This window comes from Mixophyes fleayi, chromosome 2, assembly GCF_038048845.1.
Source record: "Mixophyes fleayi isolate aMixFle1 chromosome 2, aMixFle1.hap1, whole genome shotgun sequence".
Lineage (NCBI taxonomy): Eukaryota > Metazoa > Chordata > Amphibia > Anura > Limnodynastidae > Mixophyes > Mixophyes fleayi.
Window position 1 is genome coordinate 134,740,390 of NC_134403.1, and position 23,371 is coordinate 134,763,760.

General features: G+C 43.5%; 1 protein-coding gene across 4 annotated transcripts in view; it reads left to right on the top strand.

Moving 5' to 3' along the window:
- The window catches only part of COL4A2 (collagen type IV alpha 2 chain), a 218,390-nt gene that overhangs the window by 188,452 nt on the left and 6,567 nt on the right, over positions 1-23,371 (top strand). For all 4 annotated transcript variants that reach the window (XM_075200005.1, XM_075200006.1, XM_075200003.1 and 1 more), the window contains exons 36-48: positions 211-274; positions 357-431; positions 1,949-2,056; positions 2,255-2,362; positions 3,508-3,579; positions 3,669-3,794; positions 5,440-5,556; positions 17,360-17,521; positions 17,606-17,704; positions 18,320-18,466; positions 19,602-19,718; positions 21,512-21,703; positions 22,867-23,153. In XM_075200005.1, coding sequence (XP_075056106.1) covers positions 211-274; positions 357-431; positions 1,949-2,056; positions 2,255-2,362; positions 3,508-3,579; positions 3,669-3,794; positions 5,440-5,556; positions 17,360-17,521; positions 17,606-17,704; positions 18,320-18,466; positions 19,602-19,718; positions 21,512-21,703; positions 22,867-23,153 — 1,674 coding nt within the window. The remainder of the gene's footprint in view (positions 1-210; positions 275-356; positions 432-1,948; positions 2,057-2,254; positions 2,363-3,507; positions 3,580-3,668; positions 3,795-5,439; positions 5,557-17,359; positions 17,522-17,605; positions 17,705-18,319; positions 18,467-19,601; positions 19,719-21,511; positions 21,704-22,866; positions 23,154-23,371) is intronic.

The following is a 23,371-nucleotide window of genomic DNA, read 5'->3' on the forward strand; positions in this document are numbered from 1 at the left end:
CTTTTTCAACCACTATATTGGTATATACCACAATGAGTTTAATATTTCCATTCTTTAGTCAACTGTTTTATACAACATAACCTGGCAACCAAATAACAAAAGTAGAACTATTACAGAATCCTGCTGTTAGTAGCATGTTAGAGTGAAGTTATTTGATCACAATGGACTGAGCATGCTCCAAACGCTGACATCATCCATTGTTTTTTGAAGGGCTCAAAGGGTATGCCTGGTATTTATGGCTTTTCTGGTGAAAAGGGCACTTTCGGAGACAAAGGTAGGTACTGTATAAATGCCCATAACTCAAACTAACAATGGAGTGCATAATGGCATCTGAATGTATACATTCCTGTTTACAGGAGAAAGAGGAGACACTATGAATATACCAGGAGAGAGAGGAATCAAAGGAGCGATAGGCGACCCTGGATTATCAGGTACATAATATACATAACCAATATCATTTACAAAATCAAATGTTTAAAACAATTGTGTTCATGTTGGTGAAAAAGATGCATAAGTCCAGGTATTGGTCACCAAAACGTGCATATAATTGCAGTAGCAGAAATCTGGTCTATTATCTTTCCACACTTTTGTTGTGTGTTTTGCCAAGTACCACCAGCACTTTGTAATTCTGTGTCTGTCACAATAAAAATCTCCAATTCTTAACTGGCAGAATATATTTATTTATGCTATACAGATGGCATGGGATGAAGGTTTGGGCTATTAAGGAGCTCTGCCGTGCTGTGTGGGAAATAACAGCAAAACATGTTTACAAAACAGAAGGTATAGTACACAGAGTATGACTGAGCTTCCAAGGATTCAGCCAGAAATATGGCTTACTACCACCACCTGTGTGGAAAATTGCAGGTGAATCCTATTGACTATTCCATTACTTTATGATAGTTAACATTCATAAACTTATATGACCATCATTGTGAAAAATTGAAAATCAATGACTATTTAGTCTGATTTTATGTATATTTTAGTATGAAGTGGCCTATAGTCATCACAAAATAAGTATATCTATTAGGCATATGAGAATGAGAAGGCACATAGCATCCATACAATTTACATTCTGTATTAGAGGTAGTAATGTATTATTTTTGCTTTCTTTGAATGTCAGAGCACCTATATTAAATCCTTCAGCAATTTCTCACTATACAATGACATGTTTCTGGTTAAATCATTCCCACTTCCTAGTCACCTATTTGATAAACTTACTGCTCTCTTAGCAACAGACTTTTGTCTCATTTATTACACATTTAATCATATTTTCCTTGCTCTCAATGGAGGTCATTTATAAAGTGCAAAATATCCACTGTGTAGTTTAAAATCAGCTTTGACTGGCTGAAATTGTGTGTACCTACATTTCCGCCAAGACACATGGGTTTGCAATATTCTTTAATCAAAAAATAATAAAGTCATATAGTGAGATTTGCCTGTTATTAGAACCCCCATGAGTCCCAGTTTTGTTTTTGACATCCAAAATTTTTAACTCACAATATGTATTTTCGCATAATTCAAATTCTTGATGCAACCAAATTACAGGAATCGTATCTTCTCTAACTGTTTTACATTATTTGTGCTCTAAAAAGAAGTATAGGGTGGATTTTATGACCTGAGCAAACTGCAGAACAAGTGGGTGCCCCGGTTCTTCATTTCAAAATTATACGTGTCCTATCCATTATACAAAATAAAATGAATTGCACATTTTGTCAATGCTAAAAATAGGGACATTTCCCGAGCAGCATTTTCAAGCAAAATATCTTTAACCTAGGACTGTTCTGGAAATTAGACTCAGTTGGCAACTACAGTATGGTTGTAGATTAGTATAAAAGAGTAAGTCAGTATATATTTTATTTTGGAGTTCTTTAAGTTGATATTATAAGTTACATATGCTTTAAAAACAGAATGTAATGCGAACATAACTGGTTTGCTTGGGTGTTTTCAGGACAACAAGGAATACTTGGAGAAAAAGGATTCATTGGAGAAGCAGGCTTTAGAGGCATTGATGGGATGAGAGGAGAAACTGGACAACCGGGAAAGAAGGGGCAAACAGGTTTGAACCATTATTTATGAAAACCAATTAATTAGGAAGAAGGAACATCTCTGAGATGTGTTTTATTCATTAATATTCACAGAAATTGACCAGTATTATACCCAAAATTGAACTTGTTTAAACTTTCTAATCTTCAATTCTTTGGTTTATACATTTGGTTGTCACAATGTATAAATGTGTTTATTTCTTATTCCTCAGGTCTACCAGGCCTTTTGGGTTTACATGGAGCTCAAGGAGATCCTGGATTCTCTGGGGTTACGGGTGATAAAGGAAATATTGGTAACCCAGGTTTAGCTGGTCAACAAGGTAAAACTTGAGATAGTTCTCTGGTGTTGTTCCTGTATCATTTTTATAACACACGAGGCTAATGACGATTTTGGGAGAGAATTATCTTAGAATAATTAAACCCAAAGAGCAAATTTTATGCACTCTTCCAATCTGTTACACGTGTCTTGATCACTGTGGAGAAATGTATTATACTTTGATGCTTTTGCTGAACAGTTTCAACTGTATTATTATAGCTTAAACCAATAATTCAAGAAATTTCTTTAAATATAGTAAACTGGTGTCTTCCTGTAATAGATGATTTCCAATGCAATAGTCATCACACGAACAAGGGAGAATAGGACAGCCATTTACAGTCCAAGCTTCTTATAGTAGTGTAGGAGTGATAAACCATTCTCTGTCTATTCTACTGGAGGAAGATTACTCAGCATCATAGTGTTTAGTGAATGTCACTCCCATATAATGTAATTGGGTCCCTGTGGTTTAAGTTAGCTGCTAACAAACTACAGAAAGGTCTGGTTTTCTTACCTCTGGCTGTATGGCCTTCTTCCTCTAGAAAATGTTAAAACGACAATACATTCTTCAAAACTCAGTCAGCTTCTTTTTTATGTCAAGGTGAGAGATCAAGGGGTATATTTCCTAAACTGCGGGATTGAAAAAGTGGAGATGTTGCCTGTAGTAACCAATCAAATTCTAGTTCTCATTTTTTTAGTACAATCTACAAAATGACAACCAGATTCTGGTTGCTATAGGCAACATCTCCATTTTTCAAACCCGCAGTTTAGTAAATCTACCCCCAAGTCACAGCATACATTAAATCACTCTGTATTCCTTTCCAAAGGGTATTGTGGTATTCTATTTTCAAATTAAAACCAGCTAAGAAGAGAGAACCATCAAAGTCATTAAGGGTAAATGTGCTTATAGGGCTGGCTGGTAAGTCCAGCTGGATTGTGAATATGGCCAAATCTGAGACAGAGATCTAGGAGTAAATGTATCAAGCTGAGAGTTTTCCGGCGGGTTTATTCACTGTGTTCCTTTGTCTTCCTTTATACACATCTTAAACATTTACAGCTAAAATCTACTATTTATTGTACAATTCAAGTAGCTGGTTGGAAATCTCTTGATTCTAGAACGATACATGATGAGCAGCTCTTTAATTTTTACAGGCTTTCCCGGACTCAGAGGAATTTCTGGACTTGAAGGTCTGACAGGCAGTAAGGGCCATCAAGGGACACCAGGTACAGTTGGCATCAATTGAGCTTTATTTAGTTAATAGGACAATCACTTTTAGAACTGGTTGTTAATATCAGTGCATTCTTTTAAACAGGGGCTGATGTGTTTGGTGTACCGGGCTTAAAAGGAACCACAGGAGAAAAGGGTAATCAGGGAGAGCAGAGCACTGTGGTTGGATTTCCTGGCAATGCGGGTGCAAAAGGAGTCAGAGGAGAACCAGGTTAGTGAAATAGTTTGTGAGTTCATACTTCTATCCATATAGTTAGTCTTTATTGCCTACATCATTATGTATTATTGGCAAAGCATCCATATATAAAATGTCAACATGGAGCTATGCACTATATGGTTAGGAACCAAGGGTATGTGTATTAAGATAATAATGGTCATTTATGAATGTGCAGAAGTGCAGGACCGCAGCACAAATGCAATTTTGAAACATCACAAATCAGTGTGTTGCTGAGTGAGGAAGAGGCACACCAACAAGCAAAACCAAGATTTAGTATTGCAAAATGTTATTATTTAAAGCAATGTTGCTGGAGTGGTTGCTTTTTAAACTGTACATGTCCTTTTCAATATCTTACATAAGGGTGGGTGAGAGGGCCCAAGGACAATTCCATCTTGCACCACTGTTCTTTTCTGCCACTGCTGTGTGGCAATGTTTCCTAGATGTGCTATGAACTGCCGTGTGTTTGTGGCGTAGCTTTGTCGCTTAGCATCCAGCCAGGTCGCTGCAGTCTTTGTCCGAAAGTGGATGAAAATAATATTGTGACCTGTGAGGTGGTCAAAATTGACTAGAAATGACTGGAAATTAGTGTCAATGAGGTTAATAATAATGTAAGCAAAATTATGTGATTTTAGCTAATTTTCAAAAAAAATACAGATCCAAAACCAAAACATGCAAGGGCAGACTTGCCAAAACCAAGAACAAAACACAGGGGTCAGTGAATATCTCTTCTAATGATTTGCTTAAGACATAAATGGGGCTAAACTGTGTAGTATCTTAAGAGAGACAAATGAAAAGCTGAAGTGTGTGGTCCTGAAGTGGTAGTGAGATGGAGTTGAGTGGTGTTTTTGCTCTTTCCACCAAGCGCATTTCCAGACTGGCCTAAGAAGACTGTGCAGAGCATTTTTGTTGGAATTGTTTCAAAATGTGTAATGAAGGCGGCATGCAGTAAACATGCCCTCTCTTACAGGCTAGACAGACAATTATGTACATTTACACAAACAGAAATATATGGCACATCTGCATATCTTACCTTTAGTAAATAACCATAAATGTGTAACTTAGACTGCAGGAAATGCATCACTGTCATAGATATATTACCATAAATTCTAACCATGCTGTACATACAAATGAAAGAATTTGTCCACATGGGTATGCATATCTCTAACAAAATAATCAACATATCACACATTACTGCCAATAAAAGTACACCCTGGGCAGTAAAATATATATTATCTGACACTGCTGCGACCCTAATGCTGGAGGCGGATTGTATGCTGTATGCAGTGTCTACATCTGTCTGTGCAGTACATTGTTTAAAGATAAAGGGGGTTGGTGAGTGTGTAGATCAATAGCAGAGCTTATAACTTCCATTTAGTACAATGTATATGTGCCCCCACCCCTCGTGGTCCAAGAACTATGTTACAGTGGCCCTAAGTATGCTTATAGCCTGTACAGAAGAAAACCATACATTTATGTCTAAAACATACATCGCCTGCACTAGGCACAACACATATTTGAGCTGACGTTTGTTTAACTAAATTTGTTTGCTTTATAAATAGCCCACTGATTAGATCTAGTGTAGTTGTTACTAGTAATCATGCTTATTGGTGACGTGACCAGGACTCTCTGTTGGCACTAGGTTCCCCTGGTACTGTTGGTTTACCTGGTCTTGAAGGAGTGCGTGGATTTCCTGGTGTTTCTAACCGGTCGGGGATCCCAGGAGATGTTGGGGCTCCAGGACTTTCTGGCCAGCCAGGTAATATAAATCTTTTTTTTACTTATTTAGGATTTGTAAATACAAGTAATGAGAGAGAGAGAGAGAGAGAGAGAGAGAGAGAGAGAGATCATCCTTTTAAGTAAATCACAGTTTACATGTAACGAAGATATTCAAAGATTTATATGTCAATGGTACATATTTCATGAGAACTTAAAAGAGTTTTTTCATTAATGCTTGTATCATGTGCCAGTTATTTGTTTTTGTTACCCTGCAATACAAGATATGTCTGCTTCTCTCTGCATTGAATACTCTATCTAGAGTAGCTGAGGGCAATGGAAATATAAGTAATTAATTAAAAAACATTTAAAACAAAACAATAATTTTCTTCCATGAAATACATTTATCAGGATGTTATTAATGTGTACTGTTCATAAAATGTATTTTTACTGTTGCTCTTGATTGCAAACACATGTTCTAGCATGCGTACACACCCGTTATCACGATCATTCGGCACTTACACCAGACCTGTAGCTGCTGCAAGTGATAAGACAGAAATACATGTACCTTAGAGATGCCCAAAGCTTGAATCGGATGCTGCTGCATGCACTCAAACTTTGCACTTAGATCATCAGAAGCTTCACAGCAGAAGGAGATGCAAGGAGACCACTGTGTGATTGTGTGAGGAGAGAGTTGCTTGTAACAGAGTGGGCATCATTTTGTGCGGAGAAGTATAATAGAGGCAAATGGGAAGCCATAGACTGAGGGGCAGATTTAATTGGCCACGATGTTCCTCAGAGCATCACAGCCGTGCATTTTTTACCAGTAGTACAGTAAACTCAGCTCTGAATAATGGCCACAATCCCAGTGATTGATACAACTCTTAAGGCTAGATTTACTAAACTGCGGGTTTGAAAAAGTAGAGATGTTGCCTATAGCAACCAATCAGATTCTAGCTGTCATTTTGTAGAATGCACCAAATAAATGATAACTAGAATCTGATTGGTAGGCAACATGTCCACTTTTTAAAACCTGCAGTCTAGTAAATCTAGCTCTTATTGTTGTGTCACCAAAAATTGGGAAAATTCATACATTAAATAAGTAAATAGTAACATTTTTGGAAGGTGAAGTATTCAATTTCATAAGAAAATATTTAATTATAGTATAGGTGTGGTTTACACACCTTCCAACATGTATGTCCCCGTCAGTTTGCATGACCACGCCCTCAGAAGACTGTCTAGTACTGTAAAGTGCTAGGCTGCCCATTACATACCTCCTTTCCCCAACATTCCCACCTGGGGGCAAATTTGTCTCTGGGCCTGACAGAACCCTAAAATCATGACGGTCCCACTGAAAATGGGACAGTTGGGAGGTATGGTTATGTTCAATTTAAGTTTCTGGATATATCCTGTAATGATTTAGAATAATTCACACTGACAATTGAATTTCTCTGTTCACTTCTGTGAGGACACCGGGGTTATTACCAAAGCTCTCTAGATACCCGGTCCTCTAGGTTCACAGGTCACACAGGTAAGGAGACAGGAAAGAAATAATAATCCCTTTTATTAAACAAAGTGCACACACTTAGTAAAATACAACAGTGCTCCCCAAGGAGAAACTTGTTCCCCCCGCCAAATATATCAAGTGTCAGAAAATTACCAGTGCAAGTAAAACTCCCCAACAAAATCCCCAGCAGGTTACCTCCAAGCACAGAGTCCTAGCAGGCCCAAACTCCTGGTAATAAAATCCACAGCTGACAATCCAAGTGGGCCAGGGTTTCTGATCCTTAAGGTGGGTCTGTGTATCTTGCTGATCCCAGCCGCTCGGCCAACTCTCCACCAGCTTGGTGGGACCCTGGGTATCAGTCTCCCTACGGATGTAGGCTCACCAATTCCCCAGAATCTGCGAGTGTCTCCCGATGGAGTGGTAACAGAATCAGTCCTAGAGGTACACTGTCCGATCTCTGTCAAGAAGCTCCTGCCTCAAGCATTCCTTTAAGACCCTGCGAGAATACGGTTACTCTCTAACAGGTCCTTGCTGTCTCCAGATTCTCCAACAACACACCCATCCCCCAGACAGCTCCTTTTTGGTCCCTTCTCACCACCCCCCCCCCACTCACTGTCCTCTTGTGATTGGTGGTGTGAAGAGTTTGGGTGGTAACCGGGGTGGAAATAGTGCATGACATCAGTGGTCACCCCTTGCTGTGATGGTGCCATTCAGACTGTGTTGCAGACTTGCTAGAACAATAGTTAGCAAACAGGGAGAGACCCCCTACTGATTTTAGATAAGGTCCTGACCCTCCTTTTTTTAACCCGTTCCACTACTTTTTGATGTCACAGGGTCCACAGCTGATTCACACTTCCTGTGAGCTGCCTCTCCCCTCCCTCTCTGGACACCACAGTAATAACAGATCTGGCCACCGGGCGGCATTTAATAACAGAGTGGGCCATGGTTGTTCAATTGGCCCACTGAGGACAGACCGGGTTGGCACGATATTCTCAATATAAGGCCCGGGTCTGTCACATACCTCCCCCTTATTAAATCAAGGGGACAGTTGGAGTCTGGTGGTCGGGCTCCAGATGTTCTCCTTGGCACGGTGGGTTCCTTAATGAAGGGTTCTCCTCCTCTCTTCTGGAGAGTCCGTCCGCATTTGAGTGGTCTTTTCCCTTTTTGTGCGAGATAGTAAAGTTATAACCTTGTAATGCTAAACTCCACCGTAATAACCTCCCATTTTCCCCAGCAGATCTTTGTAACCAGTAAAGGGGGTTGTGGTCTGTAATTACTGTGAACTCTTGCCCATAAATGTAGGGTTGTAATTTCTTTAGGGCCCACACTATGGCCAGGCATTCTTTTTCAATGGTGGCATAGGCTACCTCTCTATCCACCAGCTTTCGGGATAAATAAACTACTGGGTGCTCATGCCCATCCTCCCCCACTTGGCTGAGCACAGCACCGAGTCCACACCCTGAAGCAACTGTCTGTACCAGAAATCGTTTCTTGAAGTCTGGGGCTGCTAACACTGGGGACTGGGTCAATGCTGCCTTCAGAGCGTCAAAGGCTCCCTCGCACTCTGGGGTCCATTCTATACGTCTAGAGTATTTTTTCTTTGTCAAGTCAGTCAGGGGCCTGGCAACAGTGCTATACTGCGGCACAAATTTTCTGTAGTACCCTGCGATCCCGAGGAACGCTCGTACTTGCTTTTGGTTGGTGGGTCGGGGGCCACTGAACAATGGCTTCTACTTTTGCCGGTTCAGGTCGTATGATTCCCCCACCAACACGGTGCCCCAAGTATTGCACTTCTGCCATGCCCATGAAGCATTTGTCTGGGCGAATGGTCAACCCTGCCTGCCTGATTCTCCTCAGGACCTCTGACACCTGCACTAAGTGATCCTCCCACGTCTGGCTGAAGATGGCAATGTCATCTAAGTAAGCCTGGGCAAATTCCTGACACCCCCCCAACAGGTCATCAACCATCCGTTGGAATGTGGCTGGAGCATTTTTCATCCCAAACGGCATTGTCGTACATTCAAACAATCCCAGTGGGGTTATAAAGGCTGACCGCTCCTGAGCCTCGGGGGTGAGGGGAATTTGCCAATAGCCCTTACTCAGATCCAAAGTTGACCTCAAACTTGGCTGCCCCTAGCCTGTCTAGTAGCTCATCTATTCGGGCCATGGGATAAGCATCAGTGGTGGTGACCTCATTTAGTTTACGGTAGTCCACGCAGAAGCGGGTGGTCCCATCCTTCTTCGGGACCAATACCACCCCTGCAGCCCATGGACTATTTGACTTCTTAATTACTCCTAAGGCCAGCATTTCCTCTATCTCCTTCCGTACTTGGGCCAGTACAGCGGGGGTCATGCGGTATGCTACCTGCCTTATGGGCTTCTCCTCCCCCGTGTCTACATGGTGGGTGGCTAGGTGGGTACGACCGGGCTTACAGGTAAATTGGGCCTGCTCCTTCTCCAGTACCTCCCTCATTTCCTGCCTCTGTCCCTCTCCTAGCTGCGTCCCCACTGTCACTGTCTCCACCCCCTTTTCCTCTCTCACCTCCCCTATCATCTCCAGTAGGGGGTCTACCTCTGTGGGACCCATGGGGGGACAACACACCACCATTGCTGCCACTTGCCGTTCCACATAACCTTTTAGTCGATTGATGTGGAAGGTTTTCAGCCAGGTTTCCTCATCATCCAGCGCTACTACATAGTTAACCGGCCCTACCTGCCTCACCACTTTGTATGGGCCATCCCAGGTGGCTTGAAGTTTATTCCGTCTCATTGGGATTAGCACCATCACCTTCTGTCCTGCGTTCAGCTTCCTATCCTGAGCGTGGGCATCGTACCACTCTTTTTGTCTTGCCTGGGCTCCTTTTAAATGGCCTTGCGCCAGCTGCGCTACTCTCTTCATCCTCTCCCTCATCTTCTCTACATATTTAAGGATAGGCTGCTCATTGGCCTGGAATGTTCCTTCCCAGCTCTCTCTAACCAGGTCTAGGGGGCCTCGTACCCTCCGGCCATACAGAAGTTCGAAAGGAGAGTATCCGGTGGACTCCTGGGGTACTTCCCTGTATGCAAACAGGAGCTGCTGCAGGGCCCTGTCCCAGTCTCTCCCTTCAGACTGTACATATGCCTTCAGGAGGTGTTTCAGCGTTCCATTGAAACGCTCACATAACCCATTGGTCTGGGGATGGTACGGGGTGGTTCGTAGGGGCTTAATGCCCCACTTTTCCCATAGGGTCTGGACTAGGTCCCCTTGGAATTGGGTCCCCTGGTCAGTAACCACTTCCCTGGGATATCCTACCCGGCTGAAAATGTCCACCAGAGCCTGGGCCACATGCTCTGCGTCTATGGACGACAGGGCTACTGCCTCTGGGTATCTGGTGGCAAAGTCCACCAGGGTGAGGATGAATCTTTTTCCGGTGTAACTGGGGATGGCTAATGGACCTACGATATCTATAGCCACCCGGGCAAAGGGCTCCTCAATTATAGGCAGGGATTGTAGTGGAACTTTCTTAGGGGCTCTCCCTATTCTCTGACAGGTGTCACAGGAGGCTTTGTAACGTTTCACATCCTGGGTGACTTGAGGCCAGAAAAAAGTCCGCAACAACCGGGCCAACGTTTTTCTGGTCCCAAAGTGCCCCGCTGCTGGAATGTCATGGGCCAGCGCTAATAAATGGGTCCGGTAAGCCCATGGTACTACCAACTGCTTCACTTCTGTCCCTGGGTCTTGATCTAGGGTGGGGGTGACTACCCTATATAACAGTCCTTTGTCCCACACTACTTTACTGCCTGCCACTTCCCCTCCCCCAGCGTCTGCTGCACTCCTCAGTTTGGCTAGGGATGGGTCAGTCTGTTGGGCCTTCCTAAATTCCCTTCTGTCCTCCTCCCCCAAATCAATTTCTGGTACAACATCAGATATTTCTGGGTTACTCACCAACGGTGCTGCCTCTGGCTCCTTGGTTCTGGTTGCCGGGGTTAATCTTGGTGGTCTCCTTGGCGTTGCGGCTTCTTGTGCTGCTGTGGCTTATGCTCGGCTCTGGCTGCGGGTCACAGCTTGCACAAAGTGAGTGACCAATCCCTGGCCCAAATCATTCCCCAAAATCACTTTTGCTGGTAGTCCATCCAGAATGCCCACCTCCACCATTCCAAATCCCGCCCCCCAATCCAAATGTACCCGGGCCACCTGAATATCTGCAAGATGGCCCCCCACCGTGGAAATCCGGACCTGCTGTCCCTCCATAACTTGGGATCTTTTAATTATATCAGGCTCCACCAGGGTCAGGGATGCTCCTGAGTCTCTCAACCCCTGGACCTTGCAGTCCCCCACCCACACGTCCTGTAGATGACCCTGCATATTCCTAGGGCTCTGCCTCCCCTTCCCCAAAATCAGGTTCACCACATACACCCCGTCCCTTGCCTCTGGCACATCAGGACAGGGTGGCTCGGCCTCAATGCCGATTTCAAAATCTCCTGGGGCATACTGTACAGCGGCCACTGGTGCAGCTCTGGCTCCTGGGATCGGACTTCTGGTACGGGGGCAATCTCTCTGGAAGTGCCCCACCTGGTTGCACCGAAAGCACCTCTTTGGATTCAGGTCCCAGGGTCTGGATCGGGCTGGTTCATCTCTTGGATTCCGGGCAGAGTTCTCTCTAATAAAGGGGGCTCCCGGTGTCACTAGACCTGCTGGAATTGTTCGGCTCCCCCTCCCTGCAGCTGCTTGACTAGGCATACTAGGGGCTCTCCATCTTGGTCGACTCACCACATACTCATCAGCTAGCCCTGCTGCCTCCTCCAGGGTCTCAGGTTTTCTGTCCGCCAGCCATTCCCGGATCTCTGGGGCCATTTTTAGAGTCAGCTGCTCCAGCATAATGAGCTCTTTAATTTGCTTAGCGGAGCGGGCCCCTTTCCCTTCCATCCATTTCTCGCAGGCCCTCTGTAGCTGGCTGGCAAATTCCTGGTGCGACTGTGACCCTCCTTTATTCAAAGTCCTGAACTTGTATCTGTAGGTCTCTGCATTTAACTGGAATTTTACCATCAGTGCCTTTTTCACTGTACCATAATCCCCACATTCGTGAGGGCTTAGAGCCTGGTAAGCTTCCAGCGCTCTCCCAGTCAGGCTGGGTCCCAGATATTTGGACCACTCTTCCTCCTCAATCCCATGGACTCCCATCAAGTTTTCAAAAACCTGGAGATGGGTATCAATGTCTGTGTCTGCCTCTTTAAAAATTGGGACTCCACTATATCCCAGCTGAGGTCTCAACCGGGCCTCTCCCCGACCTTCTACTCTCTGAATCTGGGGTACCTCATATGCTACCCCCAACATTGCTTGTGTCACGGGCACTAGGAGTCTTTACCCAGGGATCACCAGATGGTAGGCTTACCAGAGCAATGTAGATGGTAATAGGGTACTCTGGTAGCTGGGTGATCACGGAACATGAAATGATGGCCGATGAGATGCTCAGGAAAGTCTATGACTAGCAACACTGGTAATAATGAGATAATAATACACAAGGAACTGTATGGACAAGAACACGTGAATATAGTCAGTGGTCTGCGATAGCAAGTTGTACCACTGCTATAGTGAGGAGGAATGTCCAACAGAAACAAGGAGGTGGTGAGAGTCAGCGGTCTGCGGGTAGCAAGTTGTACCGCTGTCTGAGTGAAGGAATGGAATCCAAGTGGAGGTATCCAGGTAGTCAGTGGTCTGCGGTAGCAAGTTGTACCACTGCTATGTGAGAGGAGGATGGAACAGGTGATACCGGAAACAGGGATCAGTGGTCTGACATCAGCAAGTTGTACCACTGAATATATATGTGAGGAGGTGCACGGGGGAAAACTGCAACACAGGATATACACAGGCACCTTATACACGATCCACAGTAATATACACAATATAGATATATATATATATAAATGACTGAGCAGGTCTGCAATCTAGAAAGTTTCTTGAAGTAGTCCAGCACAATGATAACACAGTCAATGATGGCAATAGACTCAGCGGATAGCAGACTCCAGAGAGAACCAAACACAGTCCAGCAAGATATGCAATACACAGCACAGTCAATGAGAAGTATGCATACCGTGGTTCAGCAGTAGCAGTCAGATGGGATAGCAGCGGTACCTGAGCGGCTAGAGGCCGACTGGATAGAAAGTCCCTGGACAGGTGAGGCAGAGGTCTAGCAGGTGCAGCGCACAGGTGAGTAGACCAACAGGGACACGAATCCACAGGAGTCAGCAACACGTGGAACTGGACTCATAGGAGACCCAGGAGAATAGAGATGATCCAGCAGAGGGTAGTAGATGAGATACAAATCCAATGCTGACAGGAGGGTAGAGACCAGTGGAACACGTGAAGGCGTGGAGAGTGGATCAGCAGGAGAAGGACGATAGCGCTGACCACAGCAGCAGGGCTCAGCGGCACACGGAGGTAACCAGTAGCAACCACAGGAACCAACAGCGATGGGAAACAGGAGTGCAGCGCAGGGCAGGAGCTGTAGATCACGAAGTGTAGCAGATGGTCATGAAAGCGGCAGTCTCGAGGAAGCCACAGCAAAGATGAGATGAGACTGTAGTGCACGGAGACAGCGGATAGTAATCAGCTGGCAGTCACGATGTTGAACACAGGCGAGTTGCAAGCAGGAGACTGTAGTGCACGGAGGCAGCGGATAGTAGCCAGCTGGCAGTCACGATGATGAACACAGGCGAGTTGCAAGCAGGAGACCGTAGTGCACAGAGGCAGCGGATAGGAATCAGCAAACAGACTTGATGAGAAGCAGGTGAGTGAAGTAAAAGCTGGAGTGCACGGAGGCAGCGGATAGCAATGAGCAAACAGTCACATTGATATAAAATAACGTTGAAGTGGTTTAGAAGACTGTAGTGCACGGAGGCAGCGGATAGGAATCAGCAAACAGTCCTGATGATACAGTTGATGGTAGAAGTGGTTTAGAAGACTGTAGTGCACGGAGGCAGCGGATAGGAATCAGCAAACAGTCCTGATGATACAGTTGATGGTAGAAGTGGTATGGAAACCACAGGAATAGAAGTGGTTTGGAAACCACAGGAATCAGCAGCGCTGAATACACGAGGAATACAGGAACACCTTCAGAGACTCATGAGGAATGAGACTCCAAGATCAGGCAACGTGGTGTTGACCACAGGTGCTTAATATAGGGAGGTTGCCTGATCTGCCAATTGAGTTAAAGGGGTATACACTGAAGTATAGAAAAGGGCTGCGCATGCGCAGACCCTCAGGATGGTGGACGACCACGGTTCCTAAATGTCCGGGAAGAGGCACTCACGGTCCGGTGAGTGACAGCTTGGAGTACGGCTGCCCTTTCATGCAGGGTTGCCCTTTCCCCCAGTGCTGTCAGCCAATCTTGCAGCACTGCTGGAGTGCCGGACGGTGGTCTGGGTTGTGTCCCACTAGGGGGTCTCTGTGGCTGGTCTTTGGCCTCCTCCTCTTCCACCTCTGACTCTTCCATCTCCTCAGGGTGGGCCTTTTCCCATTCCATTAGTTTGGCCACCAGAACTTCACGCACGTCTGTGTCATCAAAGTCCACCCCTTTGGTTCTGCAGAACCCCTGCAAGTGTTGTTTCCTTGCTTTCATATAGAATCTCTCTGTGGCTTTTAAGCTGATCTGCTCTGCTTCTGTGGCCATTCCTGCTGACTTCCTAGCTAGGGTTTTTTTTTGTTTTTTTTTTTACTAACACTGGTGCTGACAGACTGTTGCCTTGTGTCCTTACAGAGCCTGACCGTATCTGGATACGAGTCCCTGCGCTCTACCCAAACGTTGGGACTGTGTGACCCCACTGCTTGCCACCAAAATTGTGAGGACACCGGGGTTATTACCAAAGCTCTCTAGATACCCGGTCCTCTAGGTTCACAGGTCACACAGGTAAGGAGACAGGAAAGAAATAATAATCCCTTTTATTAAACAAAGTGCACACACTTAGTAAAATACAACAGTGCTCCCCAAGGAGAAACTTGTTCCCCCCGCCAAATATATCAAGTGTCGGAAAATCACCAGTGCAAGTAAAACTCCCCAACAAAATCCCCAGCAGGTTACCTCCAAGCACAGAGTCCTAGCAGGCCCAAACTCCTGGTAATAAAATCCACAGCTGACAATCCAAGTGGGCCAGGGTTTCTGATCCTTAAGGTGGGTCTGTGTATCTTGCTGATCCCAGCCGCTCGGCCAACTCTCCACCAGCTTGGTGGGACCCTGGGTATCAGTCTCCCTACGGATGTAGGCTCACCAATTCCCCAGAATCTGCGAGTGTCTCCCGATGGAGTGGTAACAGAATCAGTCCTAGAGGTACACTGTCCGATCTCTGTCAAGAAGCTCCTGCCTCAAGCATTCCTTTAAGACCCTGCGAGAATACGGTTACTCTCTAACAGGTCCTTGCTGTCTCCAGATTCTCCAACAACACACCCATCCCCCAGACAGCTCCTTTTTGGTCCCTTCTCACCACCCCCCCCCACTCACTGTCCTCTTGTGATTGGTGGTGTGAAGAGTTTGGGTGGTAACCGGGGTGGAAATAGTGCATGACATCAGTGGTCACCCCTTGCTGTGATGGTGCCATTCAGACTGTGTTGCAGACTTGCTAGAACAATAGTTAGCAAACAGGGAGAGACCCCCTACTGATTTTAGATAAGGTCCTGACCCTCCTTTTTTTAACCCGTTCCACTACTTTTTGATGTCACAGGGTCCACAGCTGATTCACACTTCCTGTGAGCTGCCTCTCCCCTCCCTCTCTGGACACCACAGTAATAACAGATCTGGCCACCGGGCGGCATTTAATAACAGAGTGGGCCATGGTTGTTCAATTGGCCCACTGAGGACAGACCGGGTTGGCACGATATTCTCAATATAAGGCCCGGGTCTGTCACAACTTCCATTTATTAAATTGAAAAATATCTACCCTGCTTCTTGCTCTGTTAAGTTAAGATAAGAAATCTCCAATGGATTCCAAAGTTACAGTGCCCAGAAGTCATCGGTATATCTTAAAAAGTGATAGAACATTTGCCTTGCTTTACCACTGTTATGGCTGACGGCTCTAACATGAACTCCTAGAACAGGCGGTAGAGGTCTTCCCCTATAGCAGCCACCTTTCCCAGTAGTGCTTGTTATGCTCACATGTACTCGTATGCAGCAGGTCTTAACTCCTTGGTAGTAGGAGCTTATGTTCAGAGACCGTAGCACAGGAGGCAGGAGGAGTAACCGGAGTCAGGAGACAATCCAGGGATATTCCACGGGTCGTGAGTCCGCAGCAATCAGAATATCATAATTTAGCAGAATGAATTGACATTAACATCAGCAATATTCATAGAAGTAGTCAATTCATTCTGCCTTGTCGTGTAGTTGGGGAAGAAATGGGAACACTAATGGTCAACTTCTACCAGCAAAACATGTCAGATTTTGTGGCCAAATGTGCAATTTTGAAAATTATACATACATCAAATCCTACCAATTTTGCATGACAACATTTATTTTTCTTTCAATTATTTTTTAGCGGTCATGCTCATAGTTTTTGATAATCACAGTTAAATAATTCAGTAATATGTAGTATTTTCATATATTAGTAATCATAAACTAACAAACAAAACCTAATAATCTAAGTCATCTAATGTGTACTAAGGGGTAAAGTGCTTAGGGGACAACCAAGAAAAGATAAACTAACAAAGACGGAACGGTGATATCAAAGATTGAAGGAAGGAAGAGAGATTGAGAGACAGGACAAGGTAATAGAAAAGAAACCAAAGAGGCAAGGAGACTTACATGATTAGAGTGCTCAAGTGCAAGTCAAGACACAGTATCTTATACGATTAAAGTTGGTCTATCAAAGAGGCAGACCCCATTGTCGATGTCCAAAAATGCTAAATCATGGAAAAGAGGTGTAGTTTCTCCCCTCAGGAATATTTTCTAACAAAAGTATTACATATATCATAACACCTTGTTAGGTAGCTAATTTTTCCAAGAAATGTTAATTACATATAGAAGTCTAAATACATCTATTTAAGGCACTGATGTGTTGGGAAAGCTTGTTTATATATTCAGATAAATAGGAGGCTGCACAATACAGTAATTGAAATTTTTTAACACCCTTTCTACTAAACTAAAACCACATGCCTTATATATTAGGGTAATTCCCATTCAACAGGTTGGGAATTACCAGCAGTTACACAAAGGTTCTAAATCTTTGTGTAACCGCTGGTATGGACCTGACGTAAGCTCCCCAGTTCCCTCAGTGCCAACCCTCGTTTTAAAACATGTGATAAACCCAATCACCCTCTTTCCATCCCTCCCGTGTGCCATAAATAATATATTTTTGTATTTGTATTTGCTTACAGGCTACCCAGGTCCTCAAGGCAGACCAGGTATAAACGCTCGCCCTGGTGTTAAAGGATTACCAGGACCACTCGGGTTACAAGGAAAAGATGGTGATAAAGGAACTCCTGGGAACAGAGGACAAACGGGCATTACTGGTATCTCTGGGAATCCTGGACATAAAGGTAGTGTGCGTGGTTTTTACATTGTTGTGTCAATGATCTCCTTCCATACACTTATTGCAATAACAATATGTTTTATATCAAAAGGCCACAAAGGTCAACAAGGTATTGAAGGTCCTATTGGAAAATATGGATTGCCTGGAGACAGAGGTCCAAAAGGACCAAAGGGTGACAGGGGGCCCCAAGGTGAGTAGCAAAATCATTTTTTACACTGTACTATATTCTAGATTCAATTATAAGTGATGACTCGTCTGAACCTTGTGCAAGGTACATGTGTGGGATGTTCAGTGTTAAAATGTTTGCTTATTTTTGCTTGTACTTCATAGAGGTGCAAGCAAAAATTTCAGTACCATAGTTGCCGGTACTGCGCTTATTAACCCCTCAAGCGACGTTTCGGCGCTTGCAATTGTATCTGCCCCTAAATCTGTAATTGTAACCATGCTGTAAGCTTATGTCTTCATAACAGTAACAGTACCTGAATCATGACAAGATTTCAAATCCCTTTGATTATTATCAGATGAATAAAATAGATTCTCTTATTACAGTTAGGGCATATTCGAGAATCTACATTTTGATCTATTTCAAATATTACATTCCGAACAGCTGAAGCATGCTGATAAAGAGAATAATAATATAATATGATGTACGCATTCCCTTACGTTACAATAATCATGACAATGTTCATACAAAACATTGGGGTGTGAATTTTTGTTATTGATAGAGCTCCTGTCTGTAAACAGTAAAGAAAACATGATGTTGTATAATATTTGTATAAGCAACTATCCTAATTGTCTTTTGAAGGGCTGCAGGGTGAACCTGGAATACGTGGGTTATCCGCTGAACCATTGCGCATGGAAGTGGATCGGGGTGTTATTGGTAAAACAGGGGTTATTGGCCCTGAAGGCTTAGCAGGTGACATGGGACCTCAGGGACCTTTTGGTGATAAAGGTAAGAATATGTTCAGCAGTGTTAAATACTGCACTTTTGTAAAGCAACTAAAGGAGATTAAAAGCAAACATCTTTTATTCAAATATAGAATTTAATAAAGTGTAGGTTTATTTTCATAATCAAAATGGAGTCTGCCCTTGAAGTGCAACTACAAACGATTATAGGGTATATTTACTAAACTGCAGGTTTGAAAAAGTGGAGATGTTGCCTATTGCAACCAATCATATTCTAGCTTTCATTTGTTTAGTGCATTCTACAAAATGACAGCTAGAATCTGATTGGTTGCTATAGGGAACATCTCCACATTTTCAAATCCACAGTTTAGTAAATATACCCCTATATCTTTTCTATACAATTGAAACACCTGTCATCATATTGTAGTATAAACCAGGACTACAACGAGAATAATATATTAAAGCTGCAGCACCTGCTGCTGTATGCTGGATGTATACACAAACATTCTAACATGGATATCAATTCAATTCCGTTTTACACCTCTCTAAAGTGATTAATGGAGTTACCCTGGAGTTGTAGACATATCATTCCGAGATTAATCCTTAGCTCGTCATTAGTGAGGGTATTCCACCCACTCATTCTTGTACCTCATTTAAAGAAGTGTTATCTAATAGAACCTTTTCCACAAACCAAGACTATAGATTGCAAGCTCCTTATCAAAATGGTGTCGGTATTATACATAATGCCGTGTACTCACTTCATAACACAAATCTATCTTCATATTTATTAGAGTGCACTGATCTTGGCTTTTAAACATATACAATCATATTTACATACACCCAAGCTATGATGAATGGCACAATTCTAATATAATACAGAATGACTGCATGATATAAAACCTTGGTGGCATGGTGTGTCAAAAAAGCAGCATATTTTACAGATATTGTGTACGTGAAAGTGGCAGGATTCAGCCTGTGATTGGATGCCAAGTTAGACCAAGGAATTAGAGTCAAAAATTACCCTCAGGATGGAGACATAGGACGTGGTGTGATGATTGTTTTGTTGACAGTGATGTTATATTCTGGGACATGAGGAGCATGATATGGGGAAAATATTAACAGTTAACGATTATTAAATTATTGACAGTCCAATCTTATGAGAAATGTAAACTGCCTTGCAGGTACACAGGGTCCACAAGGTAAACAAGGAGTACCGGGTGTAGGTGGGAGGTCTGCTGAACCTGGCACCCATGGAGACCATGGACCAACTGGACAGAGGGGCCCTGTCGGATATAAAGGTAAATGAGATTGTGCTAACATCCATTTTCATGTCCCAATAAACATGAGCTAGAGAGACAAATGTTCTAAATAGAAAAAGAATCCCACAGCATCCTCGATCCATACAAAAGTATCAAAACTTTATCGAGATAAACATTTCAGTACAGAGCAAGACACTTTGTTGTGTTGAAAGTGCATTGTTTTGCACCTTTAGAGATGTTCACTGACCCCCGTGTTTTGGTTTTGGATCTGGATTAACTTTGTGTTTCGGTTTTGGTTTTGGCAAAACCACCCTCGCGTGTTTTTGTTTTGGATGCCTATTTTTTTGCTAAAATCCCTGGGATTTTTGGGCTAAAATTACATAATTTGGCTCTTTTTTTGTTCCTACATTATTATTATTAACCTCAATAACATGAATTTCCAGTCATTTCCAGTCAATTTTTGTCAAGTGACTAGAACACTGCTGCCCCTCCTGTTTCTGTATGAGCAATGGCACTGAGCAATGTCACTGGAGAATCGAGAGTGACAAGAACACTACCCCTGTTTCTGCGCGAGCAATGGCACTGAGCAATGTCACTGGAGAATGGAGAGTGACAAGAACACTGTTACCCCTGTTTCTGTGTGAGCAATGGAGCTGGATCTCCTGGGGAGGGAGGTACTTATGGAATCCAAAACCCGCGAGATCCGACAACGCAACAATGACGTTTTGCCTCGATTCAGATCCGAGGACGCGCCAAAGTTCCTAGCCAGCTCGTGAGCCTACTCAGATCCCCTAAGTTCGAGTGGGTTCGGTTTTCAAAAAACCGAGCTTGAGCATCTCTACTTTCTATTAATCGGCGTGTCATGGGATTTCCTGTGTATTGACTAAAGACTGCAGGTTATTTCCTGCTGCGCACCCAGACAGGAGGTGCTGGATTTCATATGAAAGTGTAATTTTGACATCTACAAATATCTCATTTCAAGACATAAGTGCTACACCAATTAATAAAATATGAATATGAGAACATGAGTTACTTGTCCAAAACATTTACGCCTAAACAAACAGTACAGTTCAGAAGAGTAGAAGCAGAAATAAATAAAAAGATGGTGAAGAGAATGAAGATTCATTTTTACTTGTCCTGAGTGTGAGACCCTGTGTATGGACCTACCAGATCCTTTCTTTCACTCTGCTTCCCACTTTTGTCATCTTCTCAATGTAGTTTATTGCTACCTTGATCAGACAAAACCAGAATGTATATTACCACCTCCAAATCCTGGGGACTGTATTCTACTACATATTGTTATTAACAGGATCCTACTATCCCAAATGCTCCAACATTTTAACTGTTACAATTGGCTACATTGCTACACAAGACACATTTCTGTTTTAAATTTGTGAATTAAGCAGCTTAAACCAGGATCTAATTTGGGGCACACTCTGGTTTTACACTATGTTGCAGAGTGCATATGTGAAACAACTCAGATCCCAAAATAAAAGTAAGGGCAGAACAGAATTGTATTCAATGTCCCTTTATGGGTGAGCCCCAACCAGACTCTTTCACTGCCCTACACCACTATCTAGCAGATTGTTGTTTTCAGCACTTCTCTTCTAGTAGTCCTTATTGAAATGTAGAGAGAGGGAAGAGTTTGCATGATCTGCAATCATGTGCTGCTTTCTCTCCATTCTGATTGGTTACTTTTTAACTAATATTGCAGGATTTACAGATTTCTTTGTTGACACAGACCCAGGGCTCGTCATTCTTTGTATGTATGTATTAAGGTGTGTAATGATTATCTATAAAGGTGACATACTAATTTCTCCTGTCTTTTGCAGGAAACGCGGGTGTTCCAGGAAATGCTGGGCTGCCAGGCATGCCAGGAAGAAGCGTGAACATTGGATATCTCCTAGTGAAGCACAGTCAGACTGATCAAGAGCCAATGTGTCCTGTTGGCATGGGAAAACTGTGGAGTGGATACAGTCTGTTGTATTTTGAAGGGCAGGAGAAAGCACACAATCAAGACTTGGGTACCTTGATCTTCATTTAAAATTGGATTTTGATGTTAATATTACATTTGTCAAAATTATATTCTTCCTTATGTAAATGGAGAGGATTCAATAAACATTTATACAAAATCGAACGCCCTTTACCCAGGGCCGTTGCAGGCAGGTCTCTTAGTGTCCCCTTCCTTCCCCCCCTCCTCTGGTGAATTACCACTCAGGCGCTGCCCTGCTCCCTTGCTTCTTGCCCTGCTTAGACTGAGAGTGTGGTGCTGGGCTGTGGCCAGTACCTACATGGTAGAGCAGCATCCGACCGCTTTAAAGGTAAGAAGCTTGCAGCTGTGTCGCCTCCATGTCAGCGGCACCCAGTGACATAAGAATACTAAATCAGTGACATTGAGTCACTTATTTAGTATTTTAGGTGCCCCCTAAACCCTGGTGCCCTACACTACCACCTAGGTTTACATAGTGGTAACTGCCCACACTGTGCTCTAAACATAAAGACAGGCTTAATATGCAACTAGAACTTTAACTACAGTTCTTTTGAGCCAGTGGACGATCAACAACTTCCTGTGGTCAACCCACCCATACTAAAATCAGACTGTGCATGACAACCTCTTTTTCTGGCAAAGAGGAACCAATCACTAAAACACAGCTTTCAATATGATCATGTGTGGAAGCAGAATTTCTGCATTGGGTTTGCCATGAAAAGAGGGGAGGTCTTATGACATCTCCCTTCGGTATGCAGAGTCTGTCGGGGTATGTGTTGTCGGGGTTTAGAGCGTCGCTTTGAAGACTACCACCGAAGAATGCACCTGCCCCAATCTTGATCTCATTTCAATAATCTTGATACACAAAAGATAATCTTGTTTTTGCACTACTATACAAAACAAGGCACAGCATCCACATATTTCGTACTTTGTTAGGAGCACCTTCACTCTACCCAACTCCGCTCCAGCAAGCTTGTGCCCCTCCAGATGTCTTGCACCATACACCCATATCCTTTAGGAGAAATCTAGATGCACTTGCACAAATTAAGGTGCACTGCTGGGCCAAAGCTGCTTTTGCACTGCTCAATGGAATTCGAGAAAGGAATTTGAGATGCTTTGAAAGAGACGTCCATAGTTGGCACAAGTGTTAAGAAAATACAATCTGGAAAGAATGTAATTACCTCTGTTTTTTCTCTACAGGTCTTGCTGGTTCTTGCCTCCAACGCTTCAATACAATGCCTTTCCTATACTGTAACCCAGGAGATTTGTGCTACTATGCCAGCCGTAATGATAAATCTTACTGGCTGTCAACCACAGCCCCACTTCCAATGATGCCTGTGGCAGATGAAGAAATTAAACCCTACATAAGTCGCTGTACTGTATGTGAGGCTCCTGCAGTCGCAATTGCTGTCCACAGCCAAGATTCTTCCATTCCGTTCTGTCCCGAAGGCTGGCGGAGCTTGTGGATTGGATATTCATTTGTTATGGTATTTCGTTTTTTTATTCTGACAAACCTTAATAGTGTTTAGATTGAATAGTGTCCAGGATCTCTTCACTAAACTGGATGAGGATGTATGTCAATAATATCATCCAAAAAGGTCATGTGGATGTATTTATCACAATACTAGGCATCCTTTGTGGCATAAGATTTCTCATCAGGAAGTGCTGCAGTAATAAATAATAATGTATATTCTTGCTATTTATA